General features: G+C 39.9%; 2 protein-coding genes across 4 annotated transcripts in view; one reads left to right on the forward strand and one right to left on the reverse strand.

The window, feature by feature from the left end:
- Positions 1-24027, reverse strand: part of LOC117415536 (synapsin-3-like) — a 203774-nt gene that overhangs the window by 80859 nt on the left and 98888 nt on the right. The window lies entirely within an intron of this gene.
- Positions 311-23274, forward strand: LOC117415538 (metalloproteinase inhibitor 3-like). Its single transcript, XM_034026031.3, has 5 exons — positions 311-562; positions 13589-13671; positions 14053-14164; positions 16385-16506; positions 19876-23274. Exons 1-5 carry the CDS (start codon positions 433-435, stop codon positions 20071-20073), a joined length of 645 nt encoding a protein of 214 aa, XP_033881922.2. The 5' UTR covers positions 311-432; the 3' UTR covers positions 20074-23274.

The raw sequence follows: 24027 nt of genomic DNA on the forward strand, positions 1-24027 counted from the left end.
GTTTATGGTTTTTTTTTTGTTTAAAATGGCTAAAGATAGGCTAAACCAGCCACCCTATTTCCCAGCATTTTCCAACACAACACAACTCTTACAACTAAACCTCATTAGCCTTTGCATATCATGCCAGTCACTATAACCTAATTTGTCTAAATAGTCCAGTTGGGCTGATTAAGGGAGGGTGGGTGTCTGTTAACTGTGTTTTCAGATTCAACACTGCTATGATGGCTCTCCCTGATTGGCCGGCCATGTTGTGTAAAGGGGTGTGTCTGTCTTTTATGTCACAGTAAGGAGAGTATATCTAATTTGTAAAGTGAAGCAGTGAGACAGAGGAGAGTGCAGAGAGCAGTAAGAGACAGAGAAAGACAGCGACACGTCAGCTCTCCATTGAAACTTCTCTTTTTAAAAAACTTTTTTTTTTCCCCACAAAGGAGAATGTCGGTGTTTGTGCACATGTTGTTCAGCTTGCTTGTGGTGCTGTGCAGCTTCAGACTCAATGATGTGGCTGAGGCTTGCTCCTGTGCCTTGTCACATCCCCAGGATGCCTACTGCAATTCCGACATAGGTAAGAAGCACTTTTTAATTCTTCTGTTTTAACATGCTGGTCCGTTCCTGTGGGCCAGTGCACTGTAAAAGCTTGAGTTGTCTAGATTCTTCAAGCAGAAGAGTTTTGAATAAACCTAAAGAAACCTCCAGTTTGGACAAGGTAACTAAACTAAAAAGAATGAGGTAAAAGCACCAGGAGAAGTCTAGAAAACAGACATTTTGGCTAATGTCTTCGTCAGTGTGACACCTTGTTGAAACCTTTGGGTACTGGACTCAATTTTCTTTAGTTTTATTTGCACTAGTTATGATAATGCTTAAGGGGATCTTACTAACTGTTTAGAAGCTTAACGAATGCTAACACTTTGTGTTAATAGGTATATATTGTAACCTATTCATAACTCATCTTTAAACAGATTTAATAAGCCCAGAGATATTATTGACTTGGAAGTGGTCAGTCCCCGACGCTTGCTTTACATTTTATTTGGACTTTATGACCTTATAAATAGGTTAGTATACAATATATAAACTTTCCATTAACAAAAGCATTTGTTAAAGTGTTAATAACAGTCAGTCAACTAACAGAGTAACCCTTAAAATAAAGTGTGACCATATTATTAATGGTTCAGACTTTAGACAGATCTGCTGAGCCTTTCTGTTGCGTTGTGTGGAAGTTTTGCTCAGGAATCAGGAATGTAAACTGGATGGAAGATTTTTTTTTGTTTGTTTGTTTTTTGCGCAGTTAGCCAGAAGGTAAACAGCTTCTCCCGATATGCTGCAATCAGTGTTTATTCTATATTTCCACAGGATATTGGAGTTTTAAAACCAGAGAGCTTTCTATAACAATATTATTAAAAGTTAATTTAGGTAATTTACTACTGTAGGTCCCATTAGATACTGAATGCATTAGATACTGAATGCACCACACAAATGTGTACTATAAATGTGTATGCTTTATCATGGTTTCTACCTTCTCCAAATATGAAATTTACCAAGCTGGTATTACATTTTAAATGTGCTTTTACCACACTACTCCATGCTTTTAACATTACTGTACCACTGTACTGTACCATCATTTTATAAGGGTGTTAATTGGGTATTTTTTGCTATGATTGTTTAATATTTGCTTACGATTGTAAGTCGCCCTCGATAAGGGCGTCTGCTAAGAAATAAATAATAATAATAATAATAATAATAATAATAATAATAATCTAAAAAAAGAAAAATAGCAATTGCATTTTAGATAAATGTTTCTAACTAGAAATAAAACATTTATTTCATTTTAAAAGTATTACACGATCTATTAGACTGCTGTATGTACTGCTGTAAGCATGTCAAACAGTGGACTTAGTTATCAGGCAGCGACAACGACATCGTTAACTGGTCTCCATGGAAACCAGCCTCAATGTACAGTAATGTTTTGGAAGTTTAAAAAAAAAGTGCAGGCAGGAGCAGTAGCTGGCAAGGTATTTTATTGCTGTTTAACTTGCAGGAGTATCACAACCATGTGTGGTAGCAGCTCTACAGAGGTTACAGGTATAGGCTTGTAGAAGTGTCTACTTGTATCGCCTATTTAGCAACTTTCAGCAGTGGCACAGTGCAGCGCAGCACAGCTGTATTCCTAAAAATGAGGCAAAGCAACTCTAACTCTGTTGAATTGGTGCTGAATTAATTTAATAGATCCAACACCTGTTACACTGGGCATGATTTCTCTGCAATTGTACCGATTATTAGTTTGTGAGAAGAAAAAATTACATTTAATGTTTCAAAACTAGTAGCAAGGAGTTATGTGGGGTTAATTTTAGGGCTCAAATTGTGGTCCACAATAGCCATAGACAGGAAAATCCTATTTTGCCCTCTATACAACATTAACATTCAAAGAAAGACCATACAGTGTAGGTTGGTTTCACAAATGGTAGCCCAGTATCAGCGCCGATTAGGACATGTGAAACCAGCCGACAGACAAGCAGCTGGAGTTTTTAAAATATATCAATATATCATCATCCTGAAAAATTCCGGAACTTTCTATGGCATTCTGCCTTTAACAAAATCCTTAGAAATCTCTGTCTAGACTGCTGAACGAAAGCAAGATAATACAAACAAAGACCACAGCAAACTTACGGCAGCAAAGACATAACAACATAACACACCACCCCCACCCTCCCCCTACCCCCAAAATGCCACACGCAGCTGCCATGCTCTGTGCTTGCAGCTAAAGGGTTAATCAAAGAGAGCCATGCTGTAGTGATTGATGTTTCAGCTCCCGTGGACATGTTTGTTTAATCTTTCCTAGGTACAGCAGATACAGTAAATACTCTGCAAAGTATTCCCTTTCTCTTATAATGAAGATCCTGAAACGTTTAGTACTGTAAGTAGTTTGAATTGACATTACAGCACACAGCTCCCCACAGCTCTGTACTTGGATAGCCATCCTTCAAGGTCAGCCACTTTAGTGGAGGGAGGAGGAATGCTGACGGACCCACTGAAGTTCATGGGCATGCTGTTGAAGTGGCCAATGTGAGAACCAGGTTACACATTAGACTGGCCCGGGTGCTATTAGAGAAGCAGGGGGAGGACAGCTTTACTTTTCTGACCAGATCCTGACCTGGGGATGTATACCTTTCATCTCCTGACCACTATAGCGCGGTAAGTGGAGTAAAAATAGAAGACACGTCAATGCGTAGGCTGCCAATTCAAAATCCTTCAGCGTGCCTCTCCTAAATAAACTGGGCTTGTTTTCCAAAAACAAAAATCACATGATCGCTTTCATTCCTTTTGATCCAGTGCGTTTAATTGCTGCAGAATGCCAGTCTATTCAGCAATTTGCAATTTGCAAAATCCAAAGCTGCACAGCCCCACAGACAGAGGGAACTTTGTTCAAGGTCGTCCTGTCCTGTGAAAACACAGACGACTTGTGAAGAACTTGTACCCCGAGCTGAGGTGTTTTGCTGTGGGTGTGTGTGTTTATCAGTGAGTGCAGAGGCTATCAGGGTGTTTGTGTATATCGCTCAATATCAGACATAACTAGAGCTCCACATTTAAACAAACAGTCACTATAACAATCTAGCACTGAATCTATCCCAAGCGTATTGGAGAAACAACTTGAGGGATTATGTTTTCCAAGATGCTACATTTCCAAAAACTGTAGACACAAAGTTTAATTGAATCCAGACAAGGGGTTACCAAGATATAGCTTTAGCTACATACACAGTAAGATATGACCTTTAATAGGGGACGCTGAATTCTCATTGCCAAGCTTCTGAACACCTCCATAATCTTTAAGCCTGATAACGAGCGTGGTTTGCGCATGCTTCTAATTTCAGTGCCATGAGGTGGAAGCACTGATCTTGGAGTAATTAATATTTGAAATAGTTTAATTACACTGGGGGCATATTGAACCCTGATGCAGTTGCTGGAAAATTAGATTTCCAGCCTCAGCACTCGCAGAACAAAGTGGGGTTTGTTTTTCGGAATCCTCGCATGCTCCAAATTCCTCGCTAGCAACTTCAGTGTGACTCTGGGTTAATATAATAACCCACTATTAAACTGACAAGTAACAGCCCAGTGCAAATCAGGAGCACTTGTCAGACACACAGAGCCCCTGGCAGTGGTTTCTAATTCACACCCTCCACCCCCCTCCTTCCACTGTACCAAGGGAGAACGGCTCAGCACTCACATGTTTAAGGGGGATTACGAGCACGGTTTGGCTGACCCTGGTCCTGGGAAAGAGGTTAGATTACTGGTCCAGAGAAAATACTATTGTATTGCTGTTTGGGGGTGTAAGCAGGCCACACACACACACACAGACACACACACACAGACAGACAGACACACACACACACACACAGACAGACAGACACACACACACACACACACACACACACAGACAGACAGACACACACAAACACACACACAGACAGACAGACACACACAGACACACACACATACAAACAGACACACAGGCACACACACACACAGACAGACACACAGACACACACACAGACACACACACACACACAGACAGACACACACAGACACACACAAACAGACACACAGGCACACACACAGACAGACACACACACACACACATACATATACACACACACACACAGACACACACAGACACACACACACAGACAGACACACAGACACACACACAGACACAGACAGACACACACAGACACACACAAACAGACACACAGGCACACACACAGACAGACACACACACACACACATACATATACACACACACACACAGACACACACAGACACACACACACAGACAGACACACACATACATAAACATACAGACAGACAGACAGACACACACAGACACACAGGCACACAGACAGACAGACACACACACACACAGACACACGCATACGTACACACACACACACACACAGACAGACAGACAGACGCACACAGACACACAGGCACACACGCACACAGACACACAGTCAGACACACACACAGACAGACAGACGCACACAGACAGACACACATACACACAGGCACACACACAGGCACACACACAGACACACACGCACACACACACACACACACAGACAGACAGACACACAAACAGACACACACACACAGGCACACACACAGACACACACAGGCACACATGCACACAGACACACCAATAGAAACCAGGCATATAAACGTCCTTATCAGCAAGAGGCACCCATTCAAACAGAGAACATGGCTTCTGCTCTGTCTGGAGCCTATTACAATGGCAGGCATGGTTTCATCTTAGGGTTCAAACAGGCACTGGCTCTGGTTATTCTATGCTATATCTGTTTGTTTTTTTACTTTGGTTTTTCAGAGGCTCACAAATTACCATTATAAATCACTCTAAAACTTCTCAAGTTCTTTACTGAAACATCAAATGGGCGGAGATTTCTAAGCTAAGGAAAACTGCAGTAAATGAAACAGGCGTCAATCATACCTGACACTTCCCTATTGTTGAAATTTGGATATCAGTATCTCCGCCCCACTCAATCACAGCTCAGCTGGTCAGAAATGACTCAAACTGAAAGTGGTGAAACCTGTAGTTTTGACCCGTTTTGAGGTTTACTGTCATTGAGAGTGGTTCTTACTGAAACTACCCTAATATTGTGTTTTCAATATGCTCTACTTGCCAGATTCACCATAGACACATATAACGTAGGCTACAGGTGTTGCATATTGATTCTCAAAGCTTGCTGCTCTAAATCATCAGCAGCACACCTGTTGTACACAATAAACAGCCCAAAAATAAACAGACAAGGGCATTTGATTTGGGGGGCTTGCAAGTAGTCCAAGTTGTTAATTTGTTTTAGAATTGTTTCCTTCGGGGGGCTCCCGAGTGGCACATCCAGTAAACACACTTGCGTAGAGTGCCGGATGTGCCCTATAGTCTGAACGTCGCAAGTTCGAGTCCAGGCTATTCCTTTGCCGACCGAGGACGGGAGCTCCCAGGGGGCGGCGCTCAATTGGCCGAGCGTCGCCCGGGGGGAGGGAGGGTTAGGTCGGCCAGGGGGTCCTCGGCTCACCGCGCACCAGCGACCCCTGTAGTCTGGCCGGGCGCCTGCGGGCTTGCCTGTAAGCTGCCCGAGAGCTGCGTTGTCCTCCGACGCTGTAGCTCTTGGGTGGCTGCATGGTGAGTCTGCAGTGTGAAAAAAAGCGGTCGGCTGACTGTACACGCTTCGGAGGACAGTGTATGTTCGTCTTCGCCCTCCTGAGTCAGCGCAGGGGTGGTAGCGGTGAGCTGAGCATAATAAAATAATTGGCCATTCCAAATTGAGAGAAAATAATAAAAATAATTGGCAACGACTACATTTATATAAAAAAATAAATAAATAAAACATTTTCCTTCAGAAAAAAAAAACTGCAAATAAGAAATAAGATTCGGGTCCAAAGTTTCAAATTCCATTCACGGGATGGGATGTGTAAACAGGAGAAGATGCACAGGGATTATGACAAATCTGTAGCTGTCACAACTGTGATTTATAATGTCTGGTAGTTTGATTTAACACCACCACAGAACTGGGGAACAACATGGGTCAGTTCATCCCGCTCATCAATCCTGGTGTTCTTATCAGTTCACCCAGTAGAGTTCTCATGTGGTGAACCTCTTACCTCATACAGTTTTGTAGATACTTTGCTCTTGCTGGGAGAAAAGCAAGATCCCTCACAGACCGCTGCATATCTGAGGTCACTGACAAAGCTCACTGCACTTGACATTATGAGAGGAAGCTGCTGACGTGAAGGGGTTCAACTGAGGACTCCTGCTGCTTTCAGGCACAATCTGCCGAATACTTTAAAAGCACCAGGCTTGGCACTGCCCAAACCCACACATTACCCATGCAATATTCTGAAGCTTTCTATCCTTGAGACGCAACTAAAGAGAGAGCAGTGGTTTGAATTGTGTTCAGATGCATCCCCTACTTACAACGTCAACACCCACCTCCCAGTCTACCTTATGATAATAATACACACCATTAAGGAAGGAAAGAATTGTGTTCATGCTTCAGTAACCAGACAGCTGAAGATCCCTTTTTAAACTCCAAAAAAATGTGCATTCTTAACAACAGCGTCATCACTCCTTAATTATAAGATTCTCTTTACAAATGAACTCCTGCTTACACCTGAGCGTACAGTATAATATACTCAACAAAGTAATCTGGCAGTAATGAAATCTGCTTCCAGCTAGACTCCATTCAACCCAGTGAAACATGCAGCTACTGCTCCCCACACTGTAGCTCTGAAGCACAGTGAGGTTCTGGACTTCATCCAGATGCATTTCCACACAGTACACGGGGTTACTCAAACACAAACACACACACATACACAAGAGCACTGCATTAATAGCCATTACACGGACAGACAGTCTCTCTGGGACTCTTAATCCGATTGCAATCTCACCCACCAACTCCCAATTACAATATTCCCCTTTAAGTTCAAATCACACAAATGCAAACCTTGTGAGTTGGTTACAAAAGTCAGACGTTCTTTACACCATTACTGCTTCCATTTTAGTAATAAACTCAGTTTGGCAATGCAGTTGTAGTTTGGTTTGTTCTTCAAAAGTATCCCCTCAAGCTCAATTGGGAGATCAAGCATAGTTTATATATTTTTTTTTCATGTTTAAAGTAAAAAGCATGCAGTATTTTGAACGGGGTCTTCATTGTGAGCTGATCTGTAAGCAGAGTCATAAGGAGGGAGTAGACTGCTGTTGGGGTCCCCTGAGTGTATGGAGAGTGCAGAACAGAGAAGGAAACTGCTCCAAAATAATTGTGAATCTGGATATCGCATTAAGGGGCCTCTGCTTTCTTGGCCAACAGGGCTCGTCATTTTGATGGGTGTTCCATAAATACACTAGAATATTCACGTGTTACCTTTCTGATTCCTGCGTTCCCAGTCCCCTTGTTATAGAGAAGAAGGAATGTGTAAAATGCATGCACCACCCTTTCAAGTCTCGAGAGCCATCAAAGCCTGAAAAATGCCCACTCGGAAGGAAATTCCACATTAATCACCCCGGCTCAGCTCTGATCCCACAGCCTCGTGCCGCGGCTTTGAGGGGAACAGGTGAAAATCACACCCCGTCTGCCTCTCTGGAAGCAAGTGCTGCTGCAGGTACTGTGGAAGCAGGGGGTGTTCAGGAGATTCAGTGAGGCTTAGAGGCCAGGCAGGTGTCAGCAGTACACCCTCCCCTGCCGGGCCGGTTTGGCTGCGGTGTTCGCTTTCCAGCTATTAGTAGTGAATATAAGGAATGAGGAGTTGGCTCTTTTAAGCTCTCTTAACTCCTTTCTACTCTGTGACATTGAAAATCCATTTGCTTCAAATTACATTTTGACAACGTTTTTATTTTTATGACCACCTATTTCTATGATCTTTGCTATCGTTCCGCAGGTCACTGCTGTAATTGAGAAAAAAAATCATTGAAGTAGTGTCTTGGGTTAACCTTTACATGCATGGAACACAGTTCACAGGTATAGTTCCCTCACTAATTGACTACCTTCCGAGATACACAGTTTGTTAGTGTGGAAGAATTCGGTACATTTGATATACTTTTTAAAAAATCATGCTAATGACAATTTGGAGTACATGGCTTTGAGAATTTAGCCTGAAGTCTTTCATGAGCATTGACCACACGTGGACTCAGTGGGGTGTCCTGCAGTCATGTAATGAAGCAGCCCCCCCCCCCCCCCCCAAACCACACTGCCAGTCTCACAGCCATCTCCATACCAAACACTAGAACAGATTCATCAAGCTCTTCATCTGTAAAAGGAAAGACAGAATCAGAATATCTACCTTTACACGACTCGGCTAATGCCTTCATCAGCTGGTCTGCTTGACTCCCAATCAAAAACCAAACCTTTACAGAACTAGTGGAGTGAGCAGGGAGGTTCATTCCAGAACTGAAAAGTCTGTCAAGGTCCTTGGTTACGAGTTTTGTAACATTTTCTCGTTCGATTTACTGACGTAGGAGACTGAGGCAAAAAAATGTACCGCAGCGAGTGTTAATTTTGCTTCCCTACATTTTATATATTTATCACACTTTGGGACAGATCAACAAGTTCTGATACTCTATACAGTAACTTGTACCAAAGAAAGTGCTAAGCAAGTTTCATAGATAAGCGTTTCACTAGATACAAGTAAACATGTGAGTATGACACATGTAGAGTACCATCTGTAACAGCACCTTCACTACTCCCTGTTAACAGGGATATGTATCGCAGCAAGAGGTAAGAAAGGAGCGAAACTTTGCAATTACTGAGAAAAAAAATGTTGAGTAAAAATACTATTTAATTTCAGGGTTTTTAAGTCATGGAGGTTTTTTTCTCATTTACGGGACTTTCTCATGGCAGTAAAAATTACAAGAATGACACTTTGGGTTAAGAAGTTTTGATAACAAACGGCAATTAGAGACAGGTGGGGCTGCAAATGAAACACCTACACACTGTGTTGTATACAATTCTCCTGCAGACCAAGAGAGATATAAACATCCTAGGGATTATTGTTTCTTGGGGAAAAAAAAAAGGTTTACCCCCTACACCGTGATTCATAAGTGATCGAGCCCAGTCCAGGTGTCTGGCAGGGTGCAGTAAACCCAGCTGCTTTGGGAGACAGAGGCAACGTGTAGGTACGGTTCACAGGATCCTCACTGCAGTGCTTCGGGGGCAACTGCCTGTGCTGCTTTTCTATGTATGACAAATGCAGGCACTGTGCTTTTTCATTGAACATTGATCAAATCAAGCAGTGCTGAGTGGTGATCAGTAATATTAGAAGAAGGTGACTTGGATTTTACTGAATGGTTAGCTACTGCTAATAAATAGCGTTGTGCTTGGTAGCCTCAAGTATTAAATACTAATACACACCTCTGTAACAGTGACTACAGGCTTTAGTAGTAGAGAAGTAATGTAGCTGTAGTAAGGGTTACAAGTAGTATCTTTACCAGTGCAGTACAATACAGTTCTTCTTCTAATGCAACACGAGGACAGTGGCACTCAGGAGACAGCTCATCTATGACTGATGATTGATAACACATGCATAAGCAGAATCACAGTAATCTAATTTGACGCCTTGTTATTCTATAAGGCTGAACTATTCTCTGCTCCTGCTTCTGTGTTAAACACGAAGTGTGCATTATACAAGAAAAATGTGTGTATACAGGTAACACAAAGCTGCAGGTTGTATGCAGATATTTTTTTTAGATAAAATCAGTGTCTAAGTGTAGTCCTTGGAGAATAAAAAAAAAGGTATTTTCTTTCAACTCTCATACTGAAACCAGTTTCCTCGCTAATAGCCCATTGCTTCATTACAACATTCATCAATCTGAATGAGATGCAATATGCCCTTAACCTTACTCCTCAATTCATGTTGAGATCCCAAGCCTGCTCCAACTACAATGTTCAATTGAGACTGGTGATAACATTCCAAGTCAGCCGGATCTGCTGTCTGGCCTATGCAACTGGGAGATGCAGCTTTTATATATTACAGACCAATCATGTCAGGGACAAAAGCGTGTCTGCTGCTTATTGCAGTCGTTCCAGATTACGTATTTGAATGTTTCATATAAATACATACAGTACAGTGCTCCCTTGTTATTCAGGGATGGAAAAAAGACGATTTCATAGCAATTTTCAACATTTCACTATTTTTCCATGAGGTCAGCTAGCGCAGTTTTAGCGCAGTATATGAAATCCACATACCACTCAACATATTCTTTTTTCCATGTGGGTTGCTGCAGATGTTAGCAACCACACTAGCACGGCATTATCAGTGCCACCCAGCCTGCCTTCAGTTCAATCCTGTTAGTCTGTGGGACTCGCTGCATCCTCCAGCTCAACTGAAGGGGGGCAGAGAGGGTGCCAGCCAAGCGAGATTGATGATCTGCTAAATAGCAGGCATTCCTTCTGCAGGCAGCTAACAACACTTTGTTCTGGTTACTAGCTTGGCAGCAGGAGGCCTGCCTTTTGGAGGACATGGTTCTGGTGCAGAGGGCTCTGAAGCGCTTGGAAACGTCCGCTCAGGAACAGCTGCCAGCGCGAGCTTAGGAATTATGTGTCTCCTCATGAAAAAATAAAATAAAATGAAAAAAATAAGCAATGACCTACATTTGTTGAAAAACAGCCTGCTACGGATTATAGCAATGCCATACGGGTTTGCCATGCATATCCTGTGCACTTAACATGCTTTCACACAGTTTTCTGTGCTTTAAATTATGGGATTTACACTGCAGTATACCATAGTTGCATGGGCTGCCTGTCTGTAGTGCTATATCAAAAGAGATATTGGGGGGGGGGGGGGGGGGATTATTTCAGGAAAGAAAGGGGCTGTATTAAGTTTTTCTAATTTTACACAATTCATTATATATCATCCTGTAATGTGTGTATTGTGATGGAGAACCAAGACTCCATATAGTCCACCAGATGGTATGAATACACACTCCCCCGATCTCATTTAACAGAACAGTCCATCATTAATGATCATTTGATCGTATTGCACATCATACAACCCATCAGCTACGTACGTATTGTATTTTGACTTTACCCCTAATTGCTATAAATGCCTGTGGTTACCAATTAAACGCTTAATGGGTGTTCAGACACAACACAATTGACTAAATCAGATACTAATGGAATGCCATCTAACACATCTCGCTTCTTCTATAGAAAGTTGTAGGTTACTAGTTTCCCACGAACGCAAGACAAATGATTGTAACGTACACTGTTCTTTATTTCTGATGAATGGGAAACGAGTGCCACTTTTCCATATGATCGCTGACTTGTATTGGCAAGGGAACCATTCTGTTTGAGGGTCTTTATAAATAATTAAGGGGCCTTCATCCCCCCCATCCGCTCCCCCACGGGACAGGGTACAGTCAGACCTCAAAGGGCTTGACCTGCAATCCACAATGAGATGAAACAAATTACTTTGGCAAGACCGCATAGGGAAGATAAGGTTTCACTTGTTGTTAAAACACTTTAGATTTTTTTATTCACGGGAGCCGGGCTCTGCTTAGATTGCTGAATGCTGCACAGATGGGTCAGGGGACATTGTACAGATTTTGGGAGCATGGCGGGTTGGGGACGGGGTCTAGACTTTTATCTGGTAGATTCTAAGAAAATTTTCCATTGAAATGCTGAGTAAAAAGCAACGTATACTGCAACAATATCATGAAACAGAAATATTACAAAATACACTAATATTATACAACAGTCTGTAAATCTTTCCATAATCTTTCAAGCGTAACTGTACGTAGATTTTGCGCTTTTGTGTTTTACGTAGTCCCAAATGCACACCAACAGATTCTTTTGTGACATTCCAGTATTAAGTGATTGAACATGGTCAGCCACTGACTTAAAATGTTAATGAACAACCCATAGCGAAATATTCCCGTAGTAAAGTTTTTCCCCCAAGCTTACAGTATACCATAAAAGGCCTTTGTGCTCTGTGCTTTAAACACGCTTGCCTATACTTAGTCATACTTCCACTGCACTGCTACACTGGCTATGCTATTACCACAATTAACAGTTATGTCATTGGGGAGAATCTGTATCGGTTGCAACCTGAGCTGCAATATAGGAGGTCTTAATGTAAACCCCTTTCCCTGAACAGCAGAGACAACAGGTGTCTTGTGTAAAAAAACAGAGGGTGCGTAAAGGCAATCAGGCATGAAGTTGGCCACCTCACACCCCTTGCACACAGAGACTATGAAAACAAGTACGTCTCCCAAGACCCCAATGAAAACAAGATGATGTGTTTTGCAAGGCTGCTTAAATATTCAATGCATAGATAACGTGTGTGGGCCTTCACAGTAACACTTCTGATTCAGATGTTTAAGAAGCCTAGTTAGGTTCAACTAAATGGAAACAGTTATCTATTATCAGTTATCTAAGTATTACATGTGTTAAAATGTTGCTGGAAAATGTCACCAACAACTTCAGCAGTCTCCAGAAGACAATAAACAGAAGCCCATGTAACACTAGGCAGATTATTAAGCAACTCTTTTTAGGGGATATTTCCAAGATTTTTTTTTTTTTTTTTTAAATCAAGCAGCTCAAATGAAGCTTATTTACAGTAGATACTGTGGCTTAAACTATTCACTGTGAAAACTGCTTAAAAATGTCACCCCCAACAAGTTGATTAATAAATTCCCATAAAAAGTGACCCTAAAGCTGCCTGGCATTACATGGGCTAAAGTTTATGTGATCCAGCTTTAGATTTTAACATAATGAATGAGGGGATTTCGCAGAACAGTAGATGATATTGTTTAAAAGATACGGTTCTTCTGTAGCACTCGCATGCTAGATTTCCAAAGCTATTTACTCCTAAAATACCTGTTATAATCATTGTAAGTCCCATTCCAGTTGGAACCTATTAGCTGCAACTACACTCAGAATATCACTGAGAGTGTAGATCTAAAGATCAGAATGTCAATGAAGAATTAAACATTTAAACCACAACAGGTTCTAGAAAACAGATTATTATTTTTTTTTTTATTTGGATAAAATGTCTGACTACAGATTTGTGTTTTTTCTCTCTGTCGCTTCAGTGATCAGAGCCAAGGTGGTTGGGAAGAAGCTGCTGAAAGACGGCCCATTTGGAACAATGCGCTACACTGTCAAACAGATGAAAGTAAGTATCAGAGTCTGAAAACTTTTTTGTACAGGTTTACCCAAGCTTTTCCATTTTCTCAAAATGGACAAAATGGTGCCAGCGTCTGATACAAGAACAGAAAATGTTTTGCTGCTGGGCAATGTGATGAAACAACGCCTGGCCAATACGCCTATCGCTAGGTGACACAGCGAACAAATACACTGGCCTTTCATGTCTAACCCATTGGGTCTGAATCCAGCTCAGATTACAAGTGGAATTAGATGTGTGACCTCAGCCCCAATCTCTGCTAATTTGTTTAAATATTTCAGCTGCTAAGAATTTGGAGACCAGCGCTGTACTGGAAGTGTCCATGTCTTCAATGTCTTGGTTTCCCGTCAATGCTGTCTCTGTGTTTTTCAGATGTACAAGGGGTTTAATAAGATGCAGCATGTTCAGCACATCTACACCGACGCGTCTGAGAGCCTGTGCGGCGTGAAGTTCGAGGTGAACAAGTACCAGTACCTCATCACAGGTGAGCTCATTCAAGGTGTTCACTGCACGTGCTGAAACTCCTCCCCGAGATAAAAACAACAGAATTCCATGTTTCACAGGGACTAACAAAGCCAGACACCCTTTCCACAGCAACAGTGCAGAGTGCTCTAGCGATTTCACAGCACTGCAGTCTCAGTACAGAAGTGAATGAGAACTTCAAAGAAAGCATGAGGGCCATCACAGCGAACTATTTGCCTTGTATGATAAACCAAGATAAACCATTAGAAAACCGTCTCCGTTAATAGAACACAAATGACCTTTGAGAGCAGCAGGACTTGGATGTCACTTTTATAGGTGCTGTTAAAAGTCAATCAGCGCATAATATATTCAGCACTGTGCTCACGGCTATGAACCTTACACCGCAAAGCCAGAGTTCATTTTGAGCTATGAACAGGGCACATGACTGGCAGTAAAAGTTGATTAATAACAGCTTAATAACACTGGCCCACATAAGCGAAGAGTCACATGGGGGGTGTCTCCTGTATCCACTGCATGACTGGAGCGGCAGGCTGAAGGAAGGACCCAATGATTTTCCATTAACAGAATAATGTAAAGAAATGAACATGATTATACATCACAGGCTCGATTCTTAAAGGTATTTATCCAAATCGTCATTAGTAGACTTGTTTCAGATAGTACCCAACAGAATTACCAAACCAGAAATAAACAAAACAGCCATTTAATTTAAAGTGGTTTCCTATCCTTTTTAGAACTGTAAAAGGAGTTTTTTTCATTGTAGACAAACAATGCTCTGATGATGACTTACTGGAAATGGCTTTGATAACCTAGCCCCATTTATAAAATAAACTAATGTTTACAAAAACATGAGCTTTTAAACAAATTAATATGGAGCTTCATTAAGTGCCAATAGCTTCCATCAATGGACGTTCTGAACATAATTCAAGAATGAACTGCAGACACCACTCCCTCTCCCGACACACTGCTGCAGTATCAGGCCCATTCCACACGTTCCTGTGCGAAGGAGGGCTAATGCAGTAATTACAGGGCTGGGCAGTTACTCATTTGACGGACCAGTCACTGAAGGGCAATGTGTAGAGAAACAAGCAGCAGACACTTCCACGTATGGTACCAAGAGATACAATCAACCTTTAATCACTGGGACTGCCAAACTGTTTAGTGTAATGAATGCTTTTGTCCATAACTTCAAACATGCAATCATGCAAGCTGAAAAAGACTGAACCAGTCCAACAGTTTAAACATCAGGGGTCTGTTCAGATCAATACTGGTGCAGGACTGATGAGCGCAACTGTTTAGGTCATTTCCTTTTTGTGTACCTAGGTTCTGGAACACCCCCCCCCCCTCCCCCCCACCTTGGATTATAATGTTCTTTAGAGTGTATCCATTCATAATGTTCTTTAGAGTGTATCCAGTCATAATGTTCTTTAGAGTGTATCCATTCATAATGTTCTTTAGAGTGTATCCAGTAATAATGTTCTTTAGAGTGTATCCAGTCATAATGTTCTTTAGAGTGTATCCAGTCATAATGTTCTTTAGAGTGTATCCATTCATAATGTTCTTTAGCGTGTATCCATTCATAATGTTCTTTAGAGTGTATCCATTCATAATGTTCTTTAGAGTGTATCCAGTCATAATGTTCTTTAGAGTGTATCCATTCATAATGTTCTTTAGAGTGTATCCATTCATAATGTTCTTTAGAGTGTATCCAGTCATAATGTTCTTTAGAGTGTATCCATTCATAATGTTCTTTAGAGTGTATCCATTTATATGGTTGCATTTTGAGCATGTTAGTAAAGCTACACTTCCACTTGCCACTAGGATTGACTTGAAAGAGATCTGAAAAATTCCTTTTAAAAATTGATTCCCAATTCCAATTCCATTCCTTTCAAGATGATTGTTGTGATTGCTCAAATCAGTTTCATTTGGGACTGTCTGTCTGACAGCCCCAGTTAGGCTTTATGATTAGAACTCAATTTGATGGTGGAAGTTACCTAATGAGTGTGCAAAGTGGGTTTTAAATCTCTCTCTAGCAAAAGAAAAACTATGTAGGCAGAACACAGAGGCGTGAATTTGTGATACTGTTAGGGAAGTACTTGGAGACTGACTAGTTTCATGGTGCAGGTGGAAACGTGGCAGAAGTTCCATAAAAAATGACGACAACAAAAAATGAGCCCGTGCAAGGTTGCAGAGGCTGACTTCTCGTATCTTGTGTCCCCCACAGGGAGAGTGTTTGATGGGAAGGTGTACACCGGGCTGTGCAACCTCAACGAGAAGTGGGAGAAGCTGACACTGTCTCAGAGGAAAGGTCTGAACCACCGCTACCAGCTGGGCTGCAACTGCAGGGTGAGTCTGCCCGGCTGTGCCTCTAAACAGAGACAGAGGTCTGCAAGTCCAGACAGTGTGCTCAAACACAGCATCAAACTATGAACTCTGCAGGGGTTTTATTAGCATGCTGCCATACTAAATGTTTTTTTTTATTATTTTGTATTTATCTGTGTGTCACGTTTCTCTTCACAAGCTACCCCTCCTTTTGCAGACTCGAGTAGTAAATATTCATTTTACAGTCTGGCTGCACGCCTGCTGATGTCGTCTGCGGTTTAGAAAAATAAGTAGATTGACTGTCGGGAAGAGTTTTGCACACAGCATTCCCGATTCTTTAAAATACTACTGTGAGAGAAATTGTTCGGATGCAAAAAGCTTTCATTTTTTGTATTCAAAAAGCCAACAGGATTCTTTGAACATTCCAAAAGCACGCCTGGGGAGCAAACAATTATAACAATAGAAATGTAATGTAACTCTCTGGTTTATACTTTGAATCAAAACTTATTCTGCTAAATTAATGCTTTATGAAAAATGGTCTCTTTCGATATTAGATTGACTCAACATGGCTGCAAATAGAATCTGTTATCCTTGTCAGTAAAAAAACAAAACAAAAAAAAAAAAACAGGATTCTAATTCAGTGCAGAAGGAATGTAATTTAATAATGGAATCATTTTGAGACTCCTAGGCTGCTGATTTTTAGAAAGGATTTTTTGAATGAATAGGTGCTAGAACATTGAGGTTATGACCTGTAAGTGTAGAATACAAAAAGATTTCTGTTTCTGCCTCGTGATAAACATCTCTGTGTTTTTAAACTTCAGTCCCTCGACAAAGCTTTCTGATTGCAATTCGAAATGGACCGTAGTGTGGCAATGCAACCCCTTCAGATAAGTTTTAGTTTTTTAGAGGGCGGTGAGATTCCTTTTCTGTAGATGTTTGCAGTGCAGACAGACTGTAAAATAAACATTCATGAGCAGACACTTATTTAATGTAAGCTAATGCCAAAGCCTTCAACAAGCAGAAACACAAAGCTACTCCTTTAGCTTCTTTTTAGACCCTTTTTAAGTAAAGTCCTTTTCTCACTCATATGTCTAATATAAAACAATGGTAATATTTTTAAATCATGGCCACAAATTCATAATAAATTCCAAGTGAATACCACAGGAATAACAACTGAATACTTTACGCACTTCCTCAGAGTTCTGAAGCAATTCCTTTTGAATTCAGCCCTGTTAATTCATTATTATTATTATTATTATTATTTATTTCTTAGTAGACGCCCTTATCCAGGGCGACTTACAATCACAAGCAAATACATTCAAGTGTTACAATACAAGTAATATAATAAGATTCATGCCGATTGAATTACCTGCACAGTAGCTGACGGTATAGTTCCAGCTTAAAATCTTTTATTGAGACAAATCAGCAAGAGATATACATCTAGTTGGCAGTTTATTGGGGTGGGGTAGGGGACACTTCACTTTGGTGCAATTCTTTTTAAATGGCTTGGAGTTTGGCTTAAAATGCAAATAAAAACTAAACTTTGCACAGAATAAAGGCCAGGCAAAGAGAACTAACAGTTTTATTTAATCAAAAGCATGTCATGCTGTTTAGAGGATCTGGTACTAAAGTGGTATATTCATCATGGTTTTAAGAATTCACCAAAGAAAGGTTCTTTTTTAATTAAAAAAAAACTACAAGACTAATCATTGGATATTTTGTACTCCTTTCTTTGGGAAGTCTCTCAAAATCAGACCCAAGACCACTTCTATACCTGCAAAACCCTCCATTTATAAAAGAAATCAGAAATGCAAAAAAGATACGTAGTTTTAAAACAAGACAACCGTTTCAACAGGAAATGATTCTTGTTGAAACGTTTGTCCTAATTGTATAATAAAGTTTTAGTTTTTTTTTTTTACAGCAGCGCTGGCCTTAGGATTGAATTTCAGTTATGGTGCTGCTACTCTAAAAGGACCAAAAAAAAAACTAAACAAAACCAGCAACAGCTGTGATACAAAGATAACTGGTGATTTTTACAAGGGTAGTGGCGCCGTCATTAAACTTAAATCCATGGGTAGGCCCTAACCAGAACATTACAACAATTAATTATTTAAATGTTTAAGGTCTGCTTTGACGAATTAAACACTTTCTAGTTGTGAAAGAGACTGTAAATCTGCATTTAATAGACATGTTGCTGGCTGCACAGACCCCAATTAGCACTACTGTAGAGTTGTGTTTCACTCTTATAATTAAAACATGCATTCTGTTATTGACATTATTCATGATTACCAACACAGTGTAATTAAGACTCGAATGACTCATAATTGAAACTCAACCAGATTACATTTATTTAATTCCAAAGTATGACTATGCAGTGATCTGATTCAAGCATTCAAAATCCTAAAAGGTATTGACAATGTCAACCCAGGGGACTTTTTCGACCTGAAAAAAGAAACAAGGACCAGAGGTCACAAATGGAGATTAGATAAAGGGGCATTCAGAACAGAACATATGAGGCACTTTTTTTACACAGAGAATTGTGAGGGTCTGGAACCAACTCCCCAGTAATGTTGTTGAAGCTGACACCCTGGGATCCTTCAAGAAGCTGCCTGATGGGATTCTGGGATCAATAAGCTACTAACAACCAAACGAGCAAGATGGGCTGAATGGCCTCCTCTCGTTTGTAAACTTTCTTATGTTCTTATGTTCTTATATACCACAGGTTAAATATAGGTCAGTACATGTATATTATCTTGTCAAAGCTTGGTATAATACATGTGTCAAAACCATGTCTTTGAACTTCTTTTGTACACTCAGTCATTTCCACTTGCCTTTTTACCTTCTATACATAGTTCACTGAGCACATAATTCAGCGTACAAGATTAGTGATAATCGGGGTCTGTGAAACCAACGGTAATTGTTAACACTTTTGTGTAAACAGTTGTTTACAATTTTCATTTAAAAATTTGCCTTGAATTAGTATTTATAGTTTACTTCTCTGTATATTTTAAATGTTAAATTGTCTTCACATGCAGTATTGATTTATATTTGCATTTTTTACACAGTATTCATTAAAACATGTTTAATCCATTCAATACGCTTTAAGATAAAGAAAAAAAACTGGAAACAATCCAAGACCCTAATTAAAACACCACAGTTAAACGTTTCTGTTTAGGAATTGTATTTTCCTTTTCTTGAAGTACCTTAGACAGATGCCAACAACAGACCAATAAATAAAGTTTATGAAATAAATCAAAACAGACTTTAAAACCCTAAACAACTCATTTGGGATATGGCATGTCGACTATAACAAATATTTATTTTATGTGTTTATTTGGGCCCTGCTTTAACACTGCTTACCGCTTCAACTGTAACCTGCTTGTTTATTTGTAGATTAAGCCCTGCCATTACCTGCCCTGCTTTGTGACCTCCAAGAATGAGTGCTTATGGACGGATATGCTGTCATACATTGGTTACCCTGGGCACCAGTCCAGACACTATGCTTGTATCCAGCAGAAAGAGGGGTACTGCAGCTGGTACAGAGGATGGGCACCCCCCGACAAAACCATCATCAACACCACTGACCCCTGAGCGACCCCCACCGCAAACACAGAGAGACAGAGAGGGGGGAGAGGGGGGAGAGGGGGGAGGGTCGATGGGACTCTTAATCCAATGTGACAATGCAGTGACACATTCGTGCCTGTTGTTTCCTTGCAGAATTAGCACTTCAATTATATCTATGCCATGCTGTAATTCTTTTATTTTTCAGCAGATTTTATATTTGATCTACAACAGTGGTCTTCAACCTCCTTTTAGTTTGGTTTAATTCACATGAGAAACAACTTTTTTTTTAGCTTAAACAAACAAAAGCAATAACATTTATTAAAAAATACATGTTTGAAACGATTTGGCTGATTACTCTGTTGACGGTATTAGCCAAAATGTTAGTCTACTTTATTTTAGTGTTTACCTTTTTAATATCTGAAGCTGGCCTTAACTTTTTTTGTTTAAAAACTGTTAAGAATTTGGATGGCTAAATGTATGTTCAAACAGATCTGATAAACCTCACCAAGTGTTTGTCAACTTTAAAGTACAACCCTTATAAATGTTTCCCATAGTAAAAGAATAGTGTTATAAAGCATAGTGAAAGCATGGTAAAGCATAGGCAAGCATTGTAAAGAATAGCGAGGTATGGTAAAGAATATTAATAAATCAGGCAAACCAGGGTAAACTAAGGTAAATGCAGAGTATAACCATGGGAAAAGCATGGTTAAACTGTAAAAATACCATGTAAAATACTGTGGTAAACCTTTATAAGGGACTAGACAACGCCTAGAACCTATTTTTACAAAGGTTGAAGTCCACTGTTTCACATCACCCATTTGTGTCAGACAAAAAAAAAAAAAAAGGATTTAAGAAGTTCTTGAACAATGCTGTTATCTGCAGTTTATAGAGAGTTTTGTTTTATATATATATTTTATTAAATAAATGTATCTGATAATGCCATTTCTATTTATTACTGTTCCCCTTTATTTTCTGTACCTTGCAGTGTGTTATGGGCGACTCCTTTTTACGAATAGTTGTTAAAATATAATGTATTCTGGACTTTTGTGGCAAGCAAAAAAAACTGGCCTTCAATGTAATACCCCAGAAAAGCATGTTCTATATAGGTTAGAAGATATCAAGCCTGGTTTATTATGTGTGTGTGTATGTGTATATATATATATATATATATATATATATATATATATATATATATACATACATACACATATGTGACATAAGTCAAGTACAACAGGGCATGAAATAAATGGACCTTACGTATTATCTACAGTTAATACATAAATTACATTACACAGTAAAATCCAAATGGAGTTAGAAAACTGTAACAAAATTCATGACCATATTCACAAACAATTAAATCAAGAGTAACTTGATAAACACATGAGTTACACATTTGTGAATGTCCAAAAAGCTAAGCCCACACAGATTTCTCCTTTTCCTTTTTGCTCATTATAAACGGTACTTGATTTTACTTCATGCCTTGGGTACTAAAGAAAGGGCATTTTGAATGCTTTAGACTGTCAACTGGAGAATTTTGATTACAAAAAACCCCCCCAAAAAACCTCAATAGTTTTCAGTGTTAAACGATTCTGACAAAATGGGTGCAAATAATAGAGCGTCACTTACCACATTTTTATTTTATATTTGTATTTGTTTTGCCTCTGTATATATTTTTTTGGACATCTAATATTATCTTCAGTTCATTCCTCTTTTGAAACAGCGTTGTCACTCCTCACTCCAGGACTTACTGAAAGCTCCTTCACACATACTACAGATATCACAGGGTCTGTTGTCATGATCTAAACCCTTATTAGCATTTCAGAATGTAAGAAAAGTCCAGGCGATGGATAGACCTGCCTTGGTTTAGATCATTGGAACAATGTGACCATTCTATACATTGTCTTTGAAATATTTTGTGATGAAGACTCACAAACGCCTCTCCATATTAACAAAGCACTATTACAGAACATATTGGAAATGTGCTCCAGCTTTGGGCTGCCAGGGCAATAGGTAAGCAGTCTAAAGCATAGAGAGGTATGGTAAACTGCGATAAATGCATATTAGGATCATGGGAAAACAGCACATTTATCGTGCAACTTTACTGGGGTAAACTTTTATTAGGCTGGTTAAACTATGTTAGACTGAGATCAGCATGCTTCTAACACATGCTATCTAGAATTATGTGGCAACTCTGTTTCAAAGTGTTTGGGTCATGTCCATGTGTAAATAGAATGTATTTACTCAACACAGACACCACAGAACGCTGTGTGGGCTTGACTCCATGGTGACAGACTGCTAGAAGGAGAGTTTGTGAGGCACATACCTAGTGCTGAGGTAGCCTTTTTCAAAAAGAAAAAAAAGAAAGAAATATGTTTGTCTTTTAATCTCTTTGTTTTATATTTTTATAATAAAGATACAATTAAAAAAAAAAAATCCTAGAACTTTACAAAGTGTGGTGTGCAGCTGTTATACAGTACGATTCTTTATAAGCTTTATAGAAATCTGGCTGGAAAAAATAGTGATGCTTCATTTTAAGGAACCAAGGAACTGAATTATCAGCAGCACAGTACTGTCTGTATGTGTGGAAAGCATCGCATTATATAATTGAATCCAACACAAAGTGTTGCACAAACAAATTCCATGTGCAACATTGTTTTTCTTGTTCTAAAATAACATGCAGAAGCAATTGAATGTCCACCAGCTATAATATATCTACAGACTGATTGCAGTCAAATGATACCGTTAATAAAAGGACTGCATCAGAAAATAAAAGTGTTTGCTGCAGACAGAGCAACGATCTGATTTGAGCCTGGCTTCAATAAAGGTGTACGTGGTTATCACAGGGGTCTGACTTGAATCAAAGTGTATGGTACTGCCATAGCTATACTTTGCAACTGTTATGGCGATGCTGACACAGTCACTTGGTTTACTTGTAAACAGCTGCTTCCCACTACTCCCTGTGGCTCTTATTAGTTTCTATTGGACCACCCTTTCTTTTCACTGGAATGCTGTGGGAAGTAGGACAGAGTAAACGAGAGAACTACCAGCACAGACCATGTACTGAGAGAATGTATCCGATGCTAAACTGGCAGCACTGTTTAAAGTTTCTTCCGTGTTATTTATGACTTTTATATTCTGTGAATGCATTTGTCTTTGAGGTAACAATTTCTGCATGTCACTTTTTACAGTGTCCTTTATTCTGAACAGTAAAGTATTTTTTACTTCTCATCACAAAACTGATTCTTTCCTCAATTCTCATTACATCTGAAAACACAAACCCTTTTCTACCCTTAAAATGAAAGCTGGATTGAAAAAAGGTGGACGAGAAAGCTGAAGGAACTGGGGTCTGTAATCATTGAGGAATGCTCACATATCCCTCAAGAAGAAACATAAAAACCTTGGAGATGTGTTATATTGAATCAGTGATTCACAGTGTTATGGTAGGTCTTTCAAATTCTCGTCCAGTCTGTGAGTGTCTGCAGTGTGTAATGGATCTCCTCCTACCTCCTCAGTTAATACTGACATCAGCATCAGACCTGTAGTTGCCTCTCGACTACAGAGCAATGCTCTTTATTTGAATGGTTTGAATCATATGGTTTGCATTCGCGTCCAGCCCTTCCAGTCAGTTGATGGTTTTGTTCTGGCACAATCCCTGTGCCCTTCACTGGATCTCGTACCACTGAGTACATGATGGGTAATCTGTGTGGTGGTTGTGTTCAGGTATCAACACCATTTCCCTTTCAAGAGCAAAAGGGTATTCTGTGTCATGCACAGTAATGCAGTCTGCATGCCACCCATTGCCCCTACACTTAAAAACACTGTCACAAACACAGCACCCCACCCCCAGTTATATCCGTTACTGTTGCAGGACAACATTAGAAACTTCATGGTGATTCTGTGGCAGTGAGATCCAGCCTATACTGGCTTTTCTGGTTGCTTCTCCCAACAGATACTAATTATCTCACCATGATAGCCTCAAAA

Source organism: Acipenser ruthenus, chromosome 7, assembly GCF_902713425.1.
Source record: "Acipenser ruthenus chromosome 7, fAciRut3.2 maternal haplotype, whole genome shotgun sequence".
In the NCBI taxonomy this organism is placed as follows: Eukaryota; Metazoa; Chordata; class Actinopteri; order Acipenseriformes; family Acipenseridae; genus Acipenser; species Acipenser ruthenus.

What these genes read in the sequence shown, in the direction of transcription:
- LOC117415538 (XM_034026031.3), top strand. Translation starts at nt 433, where the DNA reads ATGTCGGTGTTTGTGCACATGTTGTTCAGCTTGCTTGTGGTGCTGTGC. An exon ending in GTACCAGTACCTCATCACAG is followed by an intron (nt 14,165 to 16,384) that starts GTGAGCTCATTC and finishes TGTCCCCCACAG; the next exon opens with GGAGAGTGTTTGATGGGAAG. An exon ending in AGCTGGGCTGCAACTGCAGG is followed by an intron (nt 16,507 to 19,875) that starts GTGAGTCTGCCC and finishes GTTTATTTGTAG; the next exon opens with ATTAAGCCCTGCCATTACCT.